Source organism: Trachypithecus francoisi, unplaced genomic scaffold (genome assembly GCF_009764315.1).
Source record: "Trachypithecus francoisi isolate TF-2019V2 unplaced genomic scaffold, Tfra_2.0 Lachesis_group0, whole genome shotgun sequence".
NCBI lineage: Eukaryota > Metazoa > Chordata > Mammalia > Primates > Cercopithecidae > Trachypithecus > Trachypithecus francoisi.
In genome coordinates this window covers 163,130,658-163,151,777 of record NW_022681453.1, presented here as the reverse complement: position 1 = coordinate 163,151,777, position 21,120 = coordinate 163,130,658, and the positions used below count along the sequence as shown (strand labels likewise).

The following is a 21,120-nucleotide window of genomic DNA, read 5'->3' as shown; positions in this document are numbered from 1 at the left end:
TTTTGAACTTATGGGATGTAATCACTTCGAGTTTGTTGGCTTTGTTTCCAGCTATTAATACAGCATTAAAAGAGTGGAGAAAAAAAGGTAGGGAACTCTTAGCAGCACTTAGCAAGAGGTTTTAAAGTGGCATGCATTTAGAGGACTTAAAGAGGTTTTGAAGGTCTAGTATATGCTCCCTCTTTTTCTTAGTTTCTGGAACAGAGTTTTCCTACCTCGTTATAATGACTAACTCTTTTCATATGAAGGATTGTGGAGGTTTGTGTATGTGTGTTTTGTATTGTAACATTATGAAGTAGACCAGAGTTGGTAGAGGGGAAAGTTTTTGTTGCACAGGGTTTTGGGAAACATTCTGCTCATTTGTCTCTTGCTTCATGTCTTTTCTTCTTTATCTCCCCTTGTGCTCCATTTCCCTCCTCCCCCTGCGATTACCATAATGAAGAACAGAAAGATTTTAAACCTCAGTTGATATGTACTTACGTTATATCTTATAAAACTTAAGTTTCTAAAATACTGTGGTTCTTAATTTTTATATTAGAGTATATTTTGTTTTATGTCAGGGGTTCTTCACATGAAAAAAGTTTACCTCTCCTTGACTCAGAGAGTAGCAACAGATTTTCATTGGTGCTAAAGAAGTAAATAAATACAGGATACTAACCTCTAGACTAGTGCCACCCCTCCATTAGGAGTATGCAGAGCTGATCTTTCCATCTTAGGATTTGCTGACGTACATTTTTGTCACTGTCCCCTTCTGTTACCATCAGCCTCTATCCCAACACCAGAAACTGTGAAGTGGCTCATTCTCTCAAGGGTGAAAGCCTTTGGAGCCCATATCTACATAAATAATTAGGTATATGACTCTTACACATTGGAAAAATAGAATTACTTGCCTTTAACCTTGATTTTTTTTGGGGGGTATATGTAATCTTTCATACCTTCTGCTTGAACAAGAATAGATACTTTCTTTGGTCTCTCTGGGGCTTTTCAGTCTCCCCTTGACTTATTTATGTTTAGTTTGTATGTGCATGTTGTTCAGTCTAATGTCTCAGATGCAGGTACATCCCTTTGGTTAATGAAAGTAGTTCCATAATTCTGAGAGCAAGCTAAATGATATTTGGGAAATGAAAAGTATTTTGTACTTTATCTTACATGCCCAAGGATGACAGGGAAATAAGTAGAAATAATAATATGATGGTGTTATTTACATACTCTTAGAGAACCAAAGTTACAAATAAGAAATGTCTGTTCATGTTATGGAAAGAGTAAAAGAATCCAAACTATTGTTGGTATTTATGGTTTTATAACTGCTTTCCAAATTAACTTTACCTTCCAGGAGTTTTCATGTACAAAGTTGTTACAGGCTGTGTATAATTAATTAATACAGCCTTCTCTTCAAAGTGTTTAATTTTTCTGGAGATCTTGCAAATAGAAAGATGAAGATCCATTGGAAGCCACCTTCAAAGGTGTTTGTTTAAAATTGACTTTAAAGCTTGACAAACCCATAGTTTCTCTAAATAATTAATTCTATTTTCTAAAGAGGCAGTAGTTCCTGTTGAAAGTAGCTGCATGTGGTTACTATGTGAAGATACTGTTCATTTTCCGTCTCTTGCCTACTCTGCCCTTCAGTTCTTTAGTTTGATTCTTTTTAGTTAAAACAGCTTAAAGGGACCCCATATCCAGAACCATTAAACTATAATGTTTTGGTCTGTAATCAATTTGATTTTACAAATGACATTATAGTCTTAAGTGATTTATTTAAGAAGTGTTACTGTCTCCAAATTCTGTCAACTAGATTCTGATGTTTTTGTGACTCACTTTTTTTGTTGTTGTTTGGATTTTATTATTTCCTAAGTTCTTGCTTTGGCTTCTGGTCCTGAACTGGGACAGCTGACATTTCTTGGCTTGGTGGGAATCATTGATCCACCTAGAACTGGTGTGAAAGAAGCTGTTACAACACTCATTGCCTCAGGAGTATCAATAAAAATGATTACTGGAGATTCACAGGAGACTGCAGTTGCAATCGGTATAACTAGACTGCTTTCTTTTGTTTTCGATAGTTTTTCTTAAAATACTGTGGTGCATAATTTTGTGAAGTATTAGATATGAATATGTTTATGTAATATTGAGATTATACAGTTGAAATCGACTCATGGTTTTGCTCATGGTCTATATAAAGTTTGAAAAACTGATTATAGTTTTAAAAGTAGTAACTGACATGCATAACTAAATCATGAAATCACATGTATTTTATTCACAGAGGGTAATTATTTTTAATCTCATGATCACCGTGATGACAGAATAAAAGCACTAGATGATGAATATCAAAGCAAACATGAAACTTAGTTTTTCCTTTCAACTTAAGTATAATTTTCAAAGCAGACTTGTGCATAATTTGGAAGAAAATAGCTTGTTATATGTATTTGTTTTTTATCATGTATACCTATATTTGAATGCTATTTAAGATTACCTTAAGAAGTATAATAAAGGCGAAAAAGAGAATGAAAGTGAATTTCCCAGAGCCTCTAAACTGTAATTCATACTGATAAATTTAACAGTTGGCTAAACTCTGTTAATTCTTACTTGGAGAGGGGCTAGTCCAGGAGTTTTGAACTATATATTGTCTAAGAATAGGTCACTAGGAACATGATATTATTGGAAGAATAACTTTTCAATGTTTATTTTCATTTATGTATAACTACATGATTACCGCAGATCCACCACCATTTTGTCTGGCTTTGGACACTGTACTTAAAATGCACTCTGATCTTCATTGCATTTCAGCTGCTGAGCAGAACCTGATTGGCCTAGTTTCAATTGTTAGGTATGCTGGCTTAAACAGTCAAAATTCTTTTTTTTTTTTTTTTTCTTTTTTCCTATAGAGACAGAGTCTTGCCATATTGCCCAGGCTGGTCTTGAACTCCTGGGCTCAAGCGATCCTCTAGCCCCAAAGTGCTGAGGTTACAAGCCTGAGCCACCGTGGCCAACCTTGAAAATTCTTTATTCTTAAATTTAAACAAAAATAAAAGTCAAACATAAAACCCCAGACTTAATATTGATTCAGATAGGTTTGTATTACTAGTAGGTAAAAAAAGAGAATACATAGCAAATCATACTAACTGAGCATTATGTTGAGTTAGCCCGTCAAGCGAAAACAATTTGGTTTGTTACATTTTCTCTCTCATTCACTTTAGCCAGTCGTCTGGGATTGTATTCCAAAACTTCCCAGTCAGTCTCAGGAGAAGAAATAGATGCAATGGATGTCCAGCAGCTTTCACAGATAGTACCAAAGGTAGGCCTAAACTAAAGCCTTTTAGACTGAAAGGCCTTATTCTAAGTGTTACCATTTCTACTACTATCTTAATGAAACTGTTTAATTTTGAACATCAGGGATTTAAGTAACCACCAGATTTGTTGGTTCAAATCCTGAAATGCAGTCTTATCATTGAAGTAGTCTTATGGATTATTGATGATATGATGTTTATGAATATCAGTGAAAAATTGTTAATTTTATCAAGAACCAGATTTCCTCTGAGAAAAGTACTGTGGAAATTAAAAGTGCTTGTATTTATGAATTAGAGGATAGAGAGAGATCATTGCTTTATACTTCTTACTCTTTTGTTCAATTTTAATTTTAGCATGAGTATGTAATTTTTTTTTTAGGTACAATTTACATATGGTAAAATGCACCTATTTTAGTGTATAGTTCTGAGCATTGACAGATGTATGCAGTCTTGTAATCACCACCACAGTCAAGATATAGAACAGTTCCATCATCCCCTCAGATTATCTTATGCCTTTTTGTGGTTACCTTCTCTCCCCCTACTTCCACGACTTGGCAGCCACTAATTTGTTTTTTGTCTCTGTCACTTTACCTTTTCTAGAATGCACTAAAAATTGAATCATACCGTATGAATGAAGCTTTTGAATCTGCTTCTTTCACTTAGCATAATGCATTTGACATTTATCTCTGTCGGTGGTGTGTATTAGTAGTTTGTTGCTGTTTTTTAAAGTAATAATTCTATTATGGATGTACCTTACCTATTCACCAGTTTAAGGACATTTAGATTGTTTCCACTTTTTGATGATTATGAATAAAGCAGCTGTCAACATTTGTGTACAGGCTTTTGCATGAAAATAAATTTTCATATCTCTTAGGTAAATACCTGCGAGTGATTGCTGGGTCATACACTTAATGTATGTTTAATTTCATAAGAAACTGCCAAATTGTTTTACAAGATGGCTTTATTATTTTGCACCCCCACCAGCAGTGCCTGGAACTTCTAATAGTCCTGCATCCTCCCTAGCACAAGGAATTGTCATTGCCCTCATCCCCCATTCTAATAAGTGTACAATGGTATCTTACGATGATTTTAGTGTGCATTTCCCTCACAGCTAGTGATATTGGATATCTTTTCATATGCTTATTTGCCATCCATATATCTTCTTTAGTGAAGTGTCTGCCCTGCCTATTTTTAAAAAATTATGTTTTCTAATTATTGAATTTTGAGCATTCTTTATATAATGTGGATACAAGTCCTTTATTAGATATTTATTTGAAAATGTTTATTTCCAGTTGGTAGTGTGTCTTTTCCAAGAGGGGAAGTTTTTAATTTTGATTAGGTCTGGTTTTTCAATTTATTCTTTTATGGACCATGCTTTTGATATCTCAGAACTCCCTGCCTAACCCAGGTTCACAAAGATTTTCTTTGTGTTTTCTTATAGAAGTTTTATAGTTTTGGGTTTTATACTTAGGTCTGTGATCCATTTTGAGTGTGTTTTTTGCGTATGTTGTAATGGGTTAAGGTTTATTTTCTTTGCATATAGGTGTTCAATTATTCCAGCAACATTTGTTGAAAAGACTATCCTTTTTCCATTGAAATACTTTTTTACTTTTGATTATAATGCTTTTCTAACAAATTATTTGTAGGAAGAGAGGAATCTTCTGCCCCACAGCAGAGTAACTTCTTTAGAGCCAGGTTCCCTGATATGAGATTAACTTACTTTATTATCTTGGGCTGCCTTGTAAGGGGCCTATCAAGCCTGGTTTGTGGGTACACAGGTCCCGTAGGAAGTGCCCCATAAGAGGTGGGCAGCAGTCTTCCCAGTTGCTGACAGTTCAGATTTCTTGGTTTTATTGTTGGTTAACTTATATATGCACCTCTATTTGTATGTCCTTCAAAATAAGCACTTACCTGGAATTTATTTTATTAGCTCTTTTGTAGCCATCCATTATTACTAATAAAATGTGCTACCTCTTCCTTCATTTATTTTACACTTAAAACTTCAAGTTACATATTCGGAATATGGAATTTTCTTAAATTATTTCTGCATCTTAAGGTAAGGTATGTCTATACTTTTTTGATTAGAAAATTTATTCATTAGTAGTATATGTTCAACATAGAAAAATCAAATGGTATAGAAAAGTAAGAGCTACAATAGAAGTTGTCTGTAATCTAACCCACACTTAGGTTATGCATCCACAGAGTATCCATAATAAGTTAACCTATTATGACTTAAAAGAAATATGTTTAACAAAACCTGGTTGCTACTTTATACTGTTATAATTCTGAACATTCATCTTATATAACTTTGGCATTTCTGAAATCAGTTATTATTAGAAAACATGTTTTTAATTGCTGTACAGTATTTTGAGTATATCATGTGTATGTGTGTGTAAATGCACAGCATATATATATATATATATAGTTACATAACCATTTTCCTGTTGAAATTTGAGCTTCTATTCTTTTTACTACTGTAAATGTTCCTTTAAGGATACGTCTCTATAACTTACGCTTCCAGTGTTGGAAATGATGCAGAGGTGAAATACACAGCATAGCAAATTGTAAAAAATAATGCTGACAATTTAAAATAGTGGAAAATGAAACTAAAAAAAGAAAAACAATGGCGGGGGATGGTGGTTCACACCTGTAATCCCAGCACTTTGGGAGGCTGAGGCAGATGGATCGCCTGAGGTTAGGAGTTCGAGACCAGCCTGGCCAACATGACGAAACCCCATCTCTACTAAAAATACAAAAATTAGCTGGGCGTGGTGGTGGGCGCCTATAATCCCAGCTACTCAGGAGACTGACGCAGGAGAATCGCTTGAACCTGGGAGGCAGAGGTTGTGGTAAGCTGAGATCGCACCAGTGTACTCCAGCCTGGGCGACAGAGCAAGACTCTGTCTGCCTACCTCCCCGCCGAAGGAAAAAAAAAAAAAAAACAAAAAAACCTAAAAAGAAACTATGACATGGAAAATTATATTACCGAGATAGATGATGGACAGTTGCATGGAGATAGTCCATAAAAACTGGCTGACCTTCACGATCATTAACTATATTTTGAAGTCTTGCAGCATGATGAATAGTTGCTTTTTTTTCTTTAAGAACATGGCTATCAGAGTATGTTTCTATTCATTTTCTACGTGGCACTGCTCTTTTTGAAATTCTATGATTCGATGTACACTAACATGAACGTTCTCTATTAAATTTTCCTATCCTGTGATTGTGATTTTTAGGAGTTTAGACTTTGTTGTTGTTTTTGTGATGGAGTCTCGCTCTGTCGCCCAGGCTGGAGTGCAGTGGCGCGATCTCGGCTCACTGTAAGCTGCGCCTCCCGGGTTCACGCCATTCTCCTGCCTCAGCCTCCCGAGTAGCTGGGACTACAGGCGCCCGCTACCACGCCCGGCTAATTTTTTGTATTTTTAGTAGAGATGGTGTTTCACCATGTTAGCCAGGATGGTCTCGATCTCTTGACCTCGTGATCTGCCTGTCTCATCCTCTCAAAGTGCTGGGATTACAGAGCCTGGCTGAGGAGTTTAGACTTTAGGGATTTTGATCTTTAGGGATTTCAGCATTTGGTATTATGGCATTTGGTATTGTATCTTTCGAGATTATGATCCCAATATGTTGAGATCATAGATCACTGTTGGGATCACTGCCACCCAGAGAATTGGGGCAGTGTGGATGTTCGCTTTGTTTTTAGGGTGGGGAAGATGTTTATATATTTAAATAGGGCTTTGTGTGTGTGTGCACATTCTATCCTGGTAATCTCTTCCTGATGTTATTTCTGAATAAATCCCATATTGGACTTTTTTAGTGGTATTGGGATAGGGTATTAGTAAATGTATGTGAAATCTGCAGTTACTTAAACATTTTACCATTAGACTTTCGCTTAACTTTTCAGAGATGCTAAAGGTGGTGAAACTTTCATTTTATTTGCTTTCTTCAGTTCGTCCTCTGGCTGAATTTTATAAAAATTATGGTGAACTCTGTAAACCAACCTAAAGGTATTTAGAGAAGAAAGAAACTAATTACAAATTACATCATCAGCCTGGACAAATCACATTGTCGGGATTTCCCGAGCAGAGTGGGTGTGCATTAATTATAGCAGATATCCTGAGGCTATTCCAAGGAGACTAAAACAAAGTAAGACCTAAGCCCTGTCAAAAGCTCATTGAATTGCTTAAATTCATCCTACTTTAAAGTGGAATTCTATAAATACCAGCCCTCCCTCCCAGGTAGTTTGTATGTTTTGAATACCTAAGTCTTTACTCTAAATATTATTAGTGAATTTTTTGTCTCATTGGTTAGCAGGACTGCCCCACCCTCATTTTGTCTTTTTTCCCACTTCATTTTGTGTTCATGTAACCCTCTTACAGCCAATATGTTTATTTGGTTTTCAGCTTTTTAATTATTTTATTTTATTTTATTTTGTTTTTTTAGAGATGGTGTCTTGCTTTGTTGCCCAGACTGGAGTGCTGTGGCATGATCATAGCTCACTGCTGCCTTGAATTCCTGGGGTCAAGCTATCTTCCGCCTTTGCCTCCCAAGTAGCTGGAACTATAGGTGCTCGCCACTATGCTTGGATAATTTGAAAAAAAAAAAAGAAAAAATTAATTTCTGAATGGATTTTTAAACTTTTTTGAAAGAAAGGATTTGTAGAAATGGAGTCTCACCATGTGTTGCCCAGGCTGGTCTTGAATTCCTGGGCTCAAGTGATGCTCCCACCTCAGCCTCCCAAAGTGCTGGGATTATAGGCATTAGCCACTGCACCTAGCCTCATCTTCTGCTTTCCTTTGTTTGTTTTTTGAGACAGAGTCTCTCGCTTTGTTGACCAGGCTAGAGTGTAGTGGTGTGACCATAGCTCACTGCAACCTCAAACTCAGGTGATCAGGGTTCAGGTGATCTCCCCGGTTCAGGTGATCCCTCATGACTCAGTCTCCGGAGTAGCTGGGACTACTGGCATGTGCCACCATGCCTAGGTAATTTTGTTATTTTTTTGTAGAGATGGGGTCTTGCTGTGTTGCCCAGGTTGGTCTCAAACTCCTGGGCCCAAGTGATCCTCCTACCTTGGCCTCTCAAAGTGTTGGGATTACAGGCATAAGCCACTGCACTCAGACAGTTTGCTACTTTTGCTTCACATCAGTTTGAATAACTCTTATTATTGTTACAAATAAAACAGACCTTTTGTTCTAAATCACTAGCTTGTTGAGGTTTTCCCCCATGTACTAGAATCATATTAATTCTGCCCCTCATTAAAATATTTTTCAGCCATCCCTTTTCATAATTCTTTAGAACACATTTCATTCTCCTTTTGGAATAGAGTGTTGCTATGTACTTTGACCTAGAGCCAATTAAAAAGGAGTACTGAAACTCAGTTTTGCTTGTTTATTAAGTCATCTGGGAATTCTCAGTGTTTTCCATTTGTGACTTTTTCTAGTGGGTTCTACATTTTCCATTGATTCATTGAAAGAAGTGGTCATCCTCTTTCATTCTTCTTTGTCTGATTTTTACAGCATTACTTCCATTTATATTTCCGCTGAATGTATTCACCAAGTCCCCATATTATTATTCCAATTCATATATTGTCTAATTTTTAATAGGTTGTAAATCTTTATTTCAATCACTTGTTTTTTCTTCAGTGCATTAGTTTTCTTGAATCTGTCCTAGAAGATTTGAGGATCTTCGGTAGGTTATTGTAATGCAAGACAGATCTTTTCCATTAACCTCTCCTTTAATATTTTCCTTCCTTTTTTTTTTTTTTTATAACTTCCTTTCCCTAGTACATCTTGTCTATTAATCTCCATCAAAAGAACTGTGAGTGCTGACCACAAATGTGACACTGAAAAGGAGGACTCATAAGAAGAGAAAAATACCCCTTGTAGATTGCTTCTGAAAATATGTGGCCTTGTTCTACTCTCTTTGATGATTTTTATCTCTTCGCCCAAATCTAAAATCAGGCCAAAGTACCCAACTGTCACAACTGGATCAAGCCAGCTGCACCTTTTACCACCAAGTACAAGGCTCACTGCAACCCACGGATATCCACCTAACCTCGGGACAGCCATGATCCCCAATAGGCAGGGTTGACACCCATGACCAGCAAGAAGCAGCTACAGAAAATTGATCCTCAGTGCCTCTGCCTCCCATAAAGATTTCTGGGGATCATGTCTCTCAGGGAGAAATGAGGCAGGAGAATAGAGAATTAGGGTACTCAAGGGTAAACGTATAAGTAAAAGAATAGTAGGTGCAGTTAGTTTTGGGCAAGATAAGTAAAAGGACAGCAGGTGCAGCCAGTTCTAGGCATGTAGGCCACATCTTTACTCCTGTGATAACAAGACAGAAGTCTCCACTTCAGCCTCTGATTGGCTGGGAACCAAGTCTCCACTTCAGTCTCTGATTGGTCACAGGCTAATCCTTCATAGGGTGTAACCAATTGGAGGCCTCTAAAGGGCACCTAGGAGTGTTACCAAATTCTTTTAACTTAGTAAAAACCCTAGGCTGGGCATGGTGGCTCACACCTGTAATTGCAGCACTTTGGGAGGCCAAGGCCGGTGGATCATGAGGTCAGGAGTTCAAGACCAGCCTGGCCAAGATGATAAAACCCTGTCTCTACTAAAAATACAAAAATTAGCTGGGTATTGTGGTGGGCACCTGTAATCCCAGCTACTCAGGAGGCTGAGGCAGAGAATTGCTTGAACTCAGGAGGCCGAGGTTGCAGTGAGCTGAGATCACACTACTGCACTCCAGCCTGGGTGACAGAGCAAGACTACGTCTCAAAAAAAAAAAAAAAAAATGGCTGGGCACGGTGGCTCACGCCTGTAATGCACTGTGGGAGGCCAAGGCGGGCAGATCACCTGAGGTTGGGAGTTTGGGACCAGCCTGACCAACATGGAGAGAACCCGTCTCTACTAAAAAATACAAAATTAGCCGGGCATGGTACGGCTCGTGCCTGTAATCCCAGCTACTTGGGAGGCTGAGGCAGGAGAATTGCTTGAACCCGGGAGGAGGAGGTTGTGGTGAGCCAAGATCGCGCCATTGCACTCCAGCCTGGGCAACAAAAGCGAAACTCCATCTCAAAAAAAAACAAAAACAAAAACAAACAACCAAAAAATCCCTGAAGAACGTTGTAGTTGGGACTCATGAGCCACTTGCTCGAGCCCATTTCTGCTCTGTGGAGTGTACTTTTGCTTCAATAAGTTTGTGCTTTCGTTCAATTCTTTGTTCAACACACCAAGTACATGGACAACTCACAGTCAAGACCTTTCATTCGCTAACAGATTTATTTTGCAGCTTTTGCCAAACACTTGTTATATTTCAGTGCTGTGTGCTACATGATTAATTTCTGCAGTAATTAGAGTTTTCACTTAGAAGGTTACCAGTATGTTTTGGATATATATGTAACTGAGTCTTTTTTAAAGACACAGTGAAGAGTTTCTGAATGGATTTTTGAACTTTTTTGAAAGAAAGGATATTTCCCAAACATAAATTATGTGATTCATGATATTTGGATTGCCTAGGGATAATCAGTAATGTGATATTACAGTCCAGCTGAGTCTTTTAAGAAAATACCATTTTTTATTTAGACCTTTATTAAAAGGAGAGAACCAGGGAACAGTCTTTATGGTAGTACTGGGATATATTCAGTTGTTCATTCATTTTATTTGTCTTTATAGAGCACTGTTGGTATAGGACAAAAATCTCTGACTTCTTGAGTCTTAGAAGATAAATGGATATATATTATGTTAAATAAGTGCTTAAGAGCACCCTCCCACCCCCCCAAAATAAAAGGGCAAAATTTGAATGATTAGAGAGGGAGATTGAAATTTTTAGATAGTATGACTAGGGAGGGCCTCACTGAGAAGGTACTATTTGACAGAAGGGGGACCCATGTTATATCCGAAGAAAGAGCATTCCAGACAAGGGCAGAGGCTGGGAGTGAGTGTGCCTGGCATGTGTGAGGAACAATTAGGAGGCCAATGTAGTTCAGTCAGGAAAAGACTAATGATAGGAGTGCAGTGAGATGTGCACTTCATGAGGGACCTGGTAGATGATAAAGAACTTCGGCATTTGTTCTGAGAGAGATGTGAAATCATTTGAGGGTTTTGAGAAGACACGTGATCTCACTTCTGTATTAACAGTGCCACTTTGGCTACTGTGTTGCAAATTGGGGGAAACTAGGGCAGAAATAAGAAAGTCACTTTGGAGGTATTGGCCTGGAGTGTTGGCAATGGTTTTGGAGTAAGGTGGTTGAATTCTGGATATATTTGTGAGTGGAGTCAACAAGATTCGCTGTTAAACTGCTTGTTGGCACATAAGAAAAATGGAGGAATTAAGGATGGCTCCCCAAATTTGGAGCCCCAGCAACTGCACATATGTACTTTTCATTAACAGAGGATAGGAAGGAGCAAGATTGAGACATTGAGGAGATGTGGAGTAGGGATGGGAATTAGTTTTGCTGATCTGGATTTCAGAAGAAATGTCTGGGCTTGAGATAAAAATGCATTCAAATAAATGCGTGTAAGTAAAATCCAAAGCCATGTGCCTGGGTATGCTCACCTGAGGCGTAGGGAATTCTGAGACCTCTTATAGAGAAAGGAACTGAGCCTTGGGGTGCTTCAACATCTATACATCAAGAGAGATCAGGAGAATTCTGTACAGGAGGAACAGCCAAAAAGGTAGGAGGAAGACCAGTATTGGTGGTGGTGGAAGCCAAGGAAAGATGGTGTTTCAGGAGGGACTAATCATCTATGTTAGGGTACGGTGGAGAGGTTAAGTCAGATGAGAAATGACTGTAGGCATTAGCAATGTGGTGGTGGTGGTGGTGAGGGTGTTTGAAAGTCATGAATCGTGTTTAGTGCAGTTGTGATAACAGTATGATCATGGGATGGATTCAGAGAGAATAGGAGAGAGCAAGTATAGGCAACTTTCTAAGGAACTCTGCTCCAAAAATCCTCCCTGTTCCTGTATCAGAATTTTTTCCTTGCTGCTGCACTTTACCATCAGTATACAAACATGTTTCTTCTTCCATTAAAAAATAATGATAGGCCGGGCGCGGTGGCTCACTCACACCTGTAATCCCAGCACTTTCGGAGGCTGAGACGAGCAGATCACGAGGTCAGGAGATTGAGACCATCCTGGCTAACACGGTGAAACCCCGTCTCTACTAAAAATGCAAAAAATTAGCTGGGCGTGGCGGCGGGCGCCTGTGGTCCCAGCTACTTGGGAGGCTGAGGCAGGAGAATGGCGTGAACTCGGGAGGCGGAGCTTGCAGTGAGCTGAGATCGCGCCACTGCACTCCAGCCTGGGCGACAGAGCGAGACTCTGTCTCAAAAATATATATATATATATATATATAATAATAAAGAAAAGAAAGGAAAGGGTGGCAGCTGAAATGGGAAGGGAAGTGATTTTCTTTCTTTTTTTATATGGAAGGGACAACATGTTTTTGTATACTGATGGTTAAGATGTAGCAGTGAGGAAAACATTTTGGCATAGGAGGGAGGAGAATTTCTGGAGTAATGATCTTAATAGGTAAGGAAGGTAGAATCTTTGACCTGCAGTAGATGCATATTCAGTTCATTGTAGTAAAACTAGAGCAGTTTAGTTCCTGGATACAGATAATGAGTTGAGGGAATTGTGGAAATTCTCTTCTGATTCTGATTTCTCCAAAGTAGGAAGCAAGGTGGTCGGCTGAGAAGGAGGCTAGAGAAAGGGGTTAGATTGGAGGTATGAGGAGAGAAAAGTAATATGAACGAATCCTCTAGGAGAGTAGGAAAGAGAATGGTGTATTATGTCTATTGAAATCACCATAACTTGTAAATATTGTTAGAGACAGTGACATGACAGTGAGGCAGAAGTTAAAAATCATTGTGAAATGAGGGGTTGTGAACTCTGGAGCAGTGAATGCCTACAGTTAGTGAGTGACAGTCTCATCTGACATTCAGAACTGAGGTTTTATGAAGGGAGAATAGAGGATACCATGCTCCACCTCTACGCTCCTCTGGTGGTACTATTTGAGGAGGTTATAGGGATGGCAGTGTTTTGTGGAAACACTAGGTTAGAGCAAAGTGAAAAAGAATAAAAAATACAGGAGATTTGTTGGGACACAGTGAAACGATTTCAGGAAATCAGGAGATGGGGTCAGAAAAAAGGATTAAATATGTGTTTTGGAGAGATAAAATCATATAAGCAATTTAGAGGTACAGTGGAAGAGAGGCTAATGAGTTAACCTGAGTAAAAGGGAATGAGCAGACACTTGACACTAAAAAATGGCTCTACAGACATTGAGAAGCAGCTGTTCTTTATTGCTCCTGAAGACAGAACAAAGGGAAAAGGCTATTTTAGTTGTATGCAAGTGTTGTAGGAAACAGACGCAAGAGAATTTTTCCTTTTTTTGTCTCTGGAACATTTCAAGAATAAGGCTGTTTTCCCTCCAGAGTTTACACATAATGGTATAGATTGGATGACTTGTTTAGATTGTGTATTTCCCGTGGTACCTTTGGTAAAGATCGAAATGACCATATCAAATGAATGTCTTAAGAAACCTATGGCATATTGCTTAAGCTTGATCTCAGTGGCAAATTAAATACAGCTTAAATTGATGAGTTTTTCATCATTAGTTATGAATGCATGGGTTATTCTGTGGAAATCTTAATACTGAAAATTTTTAGTGTATCTTGTATTTTAACAGGTTGCAGTATTTTACAGAGCTAGCCCAAGGCACAAGATGAAAATTATTAAGGTGAGTGTCTAAGAATCAGATTGTTTTATTTCTGTATACAAAATGCTGCTACTTTACTTTTGTTACGTTTGCATTACAGGGAGTAGAGCATCAAGGTCAGAAATACTGTGAAGCAAAACAGTGTTTGTTTTTGTAAGAGCTTGACATAGAAACACTAATAGAGAATTTAGTTGGCATAAGATGTAGAAGAAAACTTGAATGAAGTATCTGCAAATGTAGCCTTCTTTAAACAGACAATATAAAAGAATGTTCTAACTGGGGTCCATAGCCACGTCTTCCCAGTGTGAATAGCAGTAATTAGTTAGAAACTAAATAAATACAGCAAGGAAATAGTGTTGTGATAGTGTGAACAATACTTAAAAGGCTATGATTATTTATATTAGTCAGTTATATATAAAGCAACTGATATAGTATCCAGTAGTTAATGGTCTTAAGTTATTAATCATGATAACCAGCCATTGTGTAGTTTAGAGTTTCTCAACGTAGGCACCATTGACATTTTGGACTAGATAATTCCTTGTTGTGAAGGGCTGCCCCGTGTGTTATAGAATGTTTAGCAGCATCCTTAGCCCCTTCCCACTAGATGCCAGTGACATCCCCCAAATCATGACACTCAGAAACATCTCCAAACATTGTCAGATGTCCGCTGGGAGACAAAATTGCCCCTGGTTGAGTAACATTGTATAGTTTGAAGAACAGAATTTAGAGATACAGTTCTCACAGATGGAAATATTAGTAGCAACTTTTTCTAAGCTTTATCTTACTGAGATCTCCATTTGTTGAAGTTTGTTGAAAAATGGGTGGTCTATATATTTCTAATCTTAATTATGTGAAAAATAATTAGGGAGAATTTGTTTTTTGCTTTGTATGGAAGCAACATTTTTATCAGAATTCCTTCCTCTCCCCTGTCCTCTGCTCCACGGTAGTCGCTGCAGAAGAACGGTTCGGTCGTAGCCATGACAGGAGATGGAGTAAATGATGCAGTTGCTCTGAAGGCTGCAGACATTGGAGTTGCGATGGGCCAGACTGGTACAGATGTTTGCAAAGAGGCAGCAGACATGATCCTAGTGGATGATGATTTTCAAACCATAATGTAAGCTTTGTTTCAGTGAATGCCTATCAGAGAATCTTCCCCTATCCTTTCCTGTCTCCCACCCCTAGAGAATTCAACTGGAAAAGAATTAGTATTTAAAAATTAGGTAAACTAAACCATTTTTCTAGGGTAATTATACTATTTTATGGTCTGTTGTATAGTTCTGAAGAAAATGATTTGTGTGGCTGGAACAGGCATAGTAAATGGCAGGACCCTCATTTAAGAAATATTTGCCAAGTTCCAGCCGCATGTCACCTTTTTCTGGGCACTAATATGATGGTATAGTAATGGCCTTTATGTTAAATTCAAGTAGTTAGAATTATGCATATGTATGACTCTTTTTTGGGCCTTATAATAAATATTGAAAATTATGAAGTTTACATCCATGCCTGTTTTTTTATATCAGTAATTTATTTATGTTGCCCTCATTTAATGTTATAATTTATTAAATTTAGATAGCTTTATTTGTGTAAGCCACAGTTTCCAGTTAAGACTCCAGTGTAATACATGGTGGTGTCAGTTTTACAGTGTTCAGTTGAGGATCATGTGAATCCCATTTATTTATTTATTTATTTTTGGTAGCCACCTGTTGGATGACCTGAGTTTAGTGATACATTCTAATTATATGTTCCAGACTGTTTTATTACTCTGATTTGGCCTACAGCGAAACATTTGGGAGCTCAGGACTCACAGTATTTGCTAAGCTTTTGCAAGGATATGAGTTTTTTCTTTCCATTATTAGAATTATATAGAGTTCTTAGAAGAAATGGGAAGTTGATTAAAAAGCCTAGATTTTCTTGGATTCAGCTAAATGAATGAGAGAATTTATATGAATCCTTGTAAACCGTGTTATTTAATTCGTCTGCAACATGTGATCTACTTGATGTGTAGGAACAACACGTAGCTTAAATTCTATAATTCTTATATATCTCATTGCCATTTGATTCCTGACAGGCATTAGTTTAAACCTTTACTCTGCATTTTGTACCACTAAGAAAAATGAGCTTAGAGGAAGGTGAAGAAGATAATCATGGTTGGGCATGGTATGTCATGCCTGTAATGCCAGCACTTTGGGAGGCTGAGATGGATGGATCACTTGAGCCCAGGAGTTCGAAACCAGCCTAGGCAACATGTCAAAACCCATCCCTCCAAACAATACAAAAAAAAAAAAAACAGCTGGGAGTGGTGACTTGAGCCTGTGGTCTCAGCTACTCTGGAGGCTGAGTTGGGAGGATTGCTTGAGCCAGGAAGGTCGAGGTGCAGTAAGTCAAGATTGTGCCACTGCACTCCAGCCTGGGAAGCAGAGCAAGACCCTGTCTCAAAAACAAAAACAAAAACAAATCATTTTATGTGTTATGGATGTGAAGTATTTTCTCTTGTGAGGAGAGACAATGTATGATTTTAATCTTGAAATATCTTCTTCAGAATAAGAATTTTAATACTGTGACAAATTAGTTCAGATAGAGCTTAGGCTTGACTTTAATTCTTTGCTAAAATAAATGTTTCCATATTGATACATGTGTTGTATTAGTTGGAATTTTATTTTATTTTATTTATTTATTTGTTTGTTTGTTTGAGACAGAGTCTCACTTTGTTGCCAGGGCTGGAGTGCAGTGGTGTGATCTCGGCTCACTGCAACCTCTGCCTCCTGAGTTGAAGCGATTCTCCTGCCTCAGCCTCCCAAGTAGCTGGGATTACAGGCATGCGCCACCACACCTGGCTAATATTTGTATTTTTATTAGAGACAGGGTTTTGCCATGTTGGTCAGGCTGGTCCGAACTCCTGACCTCAGGTGATCTGCCAGCTTCGGCCTCCCAATGTGCTGGGATTACAGGCATGAGCCACAGTGCCTGGCTGGAAATCTATTTTCAAAATTAGCTCCACAGTGTTTTAGTATAGATACATTTTTATATGATAATATTTTCTCACTTCATCTTTATTTTTTAAATTTCAGGTCTGCAATTGAAGAGGGTAAAGGGATTTATAATAACATTAAAAATTTCGTTAGATTCCAGCTGAGCACGTAAGTTTGCAAGGAATTTGTCACCATGGGTCTTCTGGATAAATTATATGAAAAGTAGAAAGAACCTAAGCAGAATGCCTAGAAACTTATCTGCCTTATATTTCTGAGCATTGTTCATATGTCAGTTTTCCAAAAAGAAAATTTATTGTATTCAGAAATTTAAAGTGGCATGATAAATAGGTTGTAAATGTAACAATTAGATGTCTGTATCATCAAAATATATAAATCTTTGTGATTAATAGCTCATGAAATCAGGGATGAGTCGCATCTCATTGTTTCCTCTTGGTATCTTTTTCCAAAAGTAGAAGGGGTATTGTGTAGTCAAAAAACAGTTACCAAAATACTGTTGAAACTATCATGCAGATATAAAAATTCTTTATTTGTTCCTGTTGGCTAAACATCTTGAAAATCCTTTGTTAAAATACTATTAGCTTTAAAATGTCCACATGAATGAAGAATAGTTTACTTGAAACAGTCTTCCTTTAAAAGCATAGTAGTAACGAGATTTTTAAGTGGTATCATAGAATTAACAGATTTACTATGCTGATATTTTTAAATGACTCTCTTTTTCAACAGGAGTATAGCAGCATTAACTTTAATCTCATTGGCTACATTAATGAACTTTCCTAATCCTCTCAATGCCATGCAGATTTTGTGGATCAATATTATTATGGATGGACCCCCAGCCCAAAGGTACGAGTTTTTTATTGCATGAGCTAGAAAGACAAGGAATGTGTGCTACCCTGAGTTTTAAAACTTGATTTATGGACAGTGTTGGAAAACTTTGCAGCAAATGTTTTAACATTTATATTATAAATTGTGTGATGTGCGTATTTTATTTATTCTTTTTGAGTGTGCATGCAGTGTAGATCTGAGCCTTTCCACTGTTAGATGCCTAGCCTAAGGTTGAGAATAGATCAGGAATAGGTGCTATCCCTGTCCTCAGGAAGTAAATAAGCCTTTTATTTCTAAAAATTGGATATAATGGAGAAATTTCTGGGTTCAGTGTTATTATCTAGGTTCTGCTGTTGTCAGTTTTAGAGACTTTGGGAAAGTATTAGAGGACCTGAGTGTCATAACTTTTTAAAAAAATTTAATACTAATGGAGTAGTTGAGTGATAGATGTCATTTGGCCACTCCAGCAAATCATCCCAGTCAAAACCTCTTTATATGAAAGATAACTTCAAAATTCAGTTGGTAGGTCATGTATTTCACACTGTATTTGAGGTAAACTTACATATAAATGAATTGGATGGTTTTTTGAAAGTTGATTATCCCCTGTCAAATTGTGCCAAACAAGTTAAAGAGGAGAGAAAAAGTGACAAAATCAGTGTTATTTTTGCATAATCATAGCCAAGGTTTTCTTTATGATTCAACATTTTGTTTCCATAAGAAAGCATTTAATTTGCTGAATAATTGAGGTTAGTGAGGTTGTGAAAGTAACAAATCCAAACCTTAAAACTTGAAAGTAATTTATTTTTCTGTTTGTTTTTAAGCCTTGGAGTAGAACCAGTGGATAAAGATGTCATTCGTAAACCTCCTCGCAACTGGAAAGACAGCATTTTGACTAAAAACTTGATACTTAAAATACTTGTTTCATCAATAATCATTGTTTGTGGGACTTTGTTTGTCTTCTGGCGTGAGGTATATTCACTGGCCAAGCTGCTATATTAACATGAATTCTATATATATAATAGGATTCTTAGTTATTTTGATGGGTTACCCAGAAGGCTGGGAAGTTAAGGGTGCTCTTTTAGTGAAAAATATGATAAGAACATTTTAAAAGAGTTTGATTTCCATCTTTATGGATAAATAAAATTATTGATTCATGTATTAGAATAAATCTGCAGAGAAGTATCAGATACAATAAAAATACATGAAAATTTAGAGAGAATTTTGAAAACCTGAGTCTTAAAATCATACAGCCACTTTATTTTTAAATAATAACAGTATTTTAATATCTAATATATAGTTCATGAGGTTTTTTTTTACTTTTTATTATGTAGATTACAACGATTCGCTAGGTGATTTATAGGAAATTTGGGTAGCTTTTATGTTTCATATGTTAGGCTAAAGCTATTTCTTCCTAATAGAAAGAAAATATTTATATTTTTTAAAAAGCATGTTATTTATCCATTAAATTCAGCCACTGAAAAGTAATTTCGTTATTACCTCTTGACAGCTACGAGACAATGTGATTACACCTCGAGATACAACAATGACCTTCACATGCTTTGTGTTTTTTGACATGTTCAATGCACTAAGTTCCAGATCCCAGGTATGTTTAGGTGATCTTAGTTGATTGACTTGATTGACTCACTTGAGTAGACTGCTTTCTAATAAGTAGGCAAAGATTATGGGTTTTTAGCTTTGCTTAATTTTGTAACCACCGATTGCAGCCCCAGACACAGCCTTCTTATAAACATGTGCCATTGGTCACAATGAGGATGGGGCATTTGCGGGAGGTAAGCTTTATGTCTGACTAGAACATAAAAGTATTAATAATTCACAGGTGGTGTCGTTTGGGTTTAGCTGGCTATAGCTATAAGATAGATTGTGGTTAACATTATCTGAGCATAGAACAAACCTCATAGGTTCTGTTGAGATTTTATTAATCTCATCTTAGAAGACAGTATTGCTAGGAGTACAATAGCTGTTTTGTGCCTATTTTTTTCCCATCACTCCTGTCATTGTGTCAAAGCTTAGGACATTTTAATTTTGCTTTTCTTTCCTTGTTGTATCTTAAGGTGTGACTACTGCTTGTTGGTCTAAGTGTTTTGGTAGAAAATAATGGGCTAGAGCTTTGTGGTACTTTTTTAGAGCATACTGTCCTTAAAAACTAGTTTCATTTGAGGCGTGACTATTCATTTCAGCTTTAAAGCACTTTATGAATCCTTAACTATATTACCATTTGCCATGCTAGAACTTCCAAGTACAGTGAATTCTCACTAATTGACCAATTTTTAAAGAAGCTGTAATTATTTTTTTAAGAAAAGTGGTTTTACTTTTTCAGTACACACATAATTAGGTCCATTCTCCAAGAAAGGATTTTAGATATCTACCTTAGTGAGAATGGATAGAAATGATTTAGCAAACTACAAATAAAGTTTCTTGATGTTTGGGATGTTAAAAGAAGAAATGATTTAGCAAAATACAAATAAAGTTTCATGATGTTTGGGATGTTAAAAATGCTCTCATTTACATAGTGTCACTTTTTTTTAAGCAAGCCCTTTCTTGATAAATATAATAAAAGCTACTTTAATATTTACCCTTATTCCATCTGAATTATTCCAAAACAATAGTAAAATTTAAGAGATTTCATAGAATTGACACTGTAGAATTCAGTGATAAAGTGATAACTGCTTATTAAAAATTAGAAGTGAATATAATAAGGAAGTTATTTCTGTGACCAAGGAGTAATAATTGAACTCTCTGCTCTGCCAACAGACCAAGTCTGTGTTTGAGATTGGACTCTGCAGTAATAAAATGTTTTGCTATGCAGTTCTTGGATCCATCATGGGACAATTACTAGTTATTTACTTTCCTCCACTTCAAAAGGTTTTTCAGACTGAGAGCCTAAGCATACTGGGTAAAGAAAACGTTATCTTTATCATTTATATATTTTAGAGAAATCATATTTTCTAATGTGTTTTAATTTTAAAATTCTTTTAAAATAGCAAAATAAGTAAATCACTTGATTTGAAAAAGGAATCTATTTTTTCATTTGGGAAAGCTCGAGAATTACTCACCTAAATCCAGGGTTTTGGTTTTTGCTTTTTCATAGGTTATCAATTGTTATAAAAATCATATTATGTGATTCTCAAATATAGCAAATCAAAACCTGCTGTATAGTTTATAACTTTTTATGTACTATGCCATCTTGTATGAAGAGAAAACTAGACTTAATCTCCCTGAAAACCAAGTTGCTCTCTTCTTTAAAGTTAGAATTTTCAGCAAACTAATAATTCTTTCTTATTCT

The 21,120-nt window shown here is 36.8% G+C and overlaps 1 protein-coding gene across 11 annotated transcripts in view; it reads left to right on the top strand.

Annotated features, from left to right (window-relative positions):
* The window catches only part of ATP2C1 (ATPase secretory pathway Ca2+ transporting 1), a 156,657-nt gene that overhangs the window by 118,920 nt on the left and 16,617 nt on the right, over positions 1 to 21,120 (top strand). For 9 of the 11 annotated variants that reach the window (XM_033212675.1, XM_033212684.1, XM_033212676.1 and 6 more), the window contains 9 exons: positions 1,853 to 2,023; positions 3,192 to 3,289; positions 13,975 to 14,025; positions 14,952 to 15,118; positions 17,073 to 17,141; positions 17,718 to 17,834; positions 18,638 to 18,785; positions 19,324 to 19,419; positions 20,589 to 20,730. In XM_033212675.1, the coding sequence (XP_033068566.1) occupies positions 1,853 to 2,023; positions 3,192 to 3,289; positions 13,975 to 14,025; positions 14,952 to 15,118; positions 17,073 to 17,141; positions 17,718 to 17,834; positions 18,638 to 18,785; positions 19,324 to 19,419; positions 20,589 to 20,730 (1,059 nt within the window). The remainder of the gene's footprint in view (positions 1 to 1,852; positions 2,024 to 3,191; positions 3,290 to 13,974; positions 14,026 to 14,951; positions 15,119 to 17,072; positions 17,142 to 17,717; positions 17,835 to 18,637; positions 18,786 to 19,323; positions 19,420 to 20,588; positions 20,731 to 21,120) is intronic. The other 2 variants (XM_033212683.1, XM_033212685.1) reach the window with 2 other exon arrangements.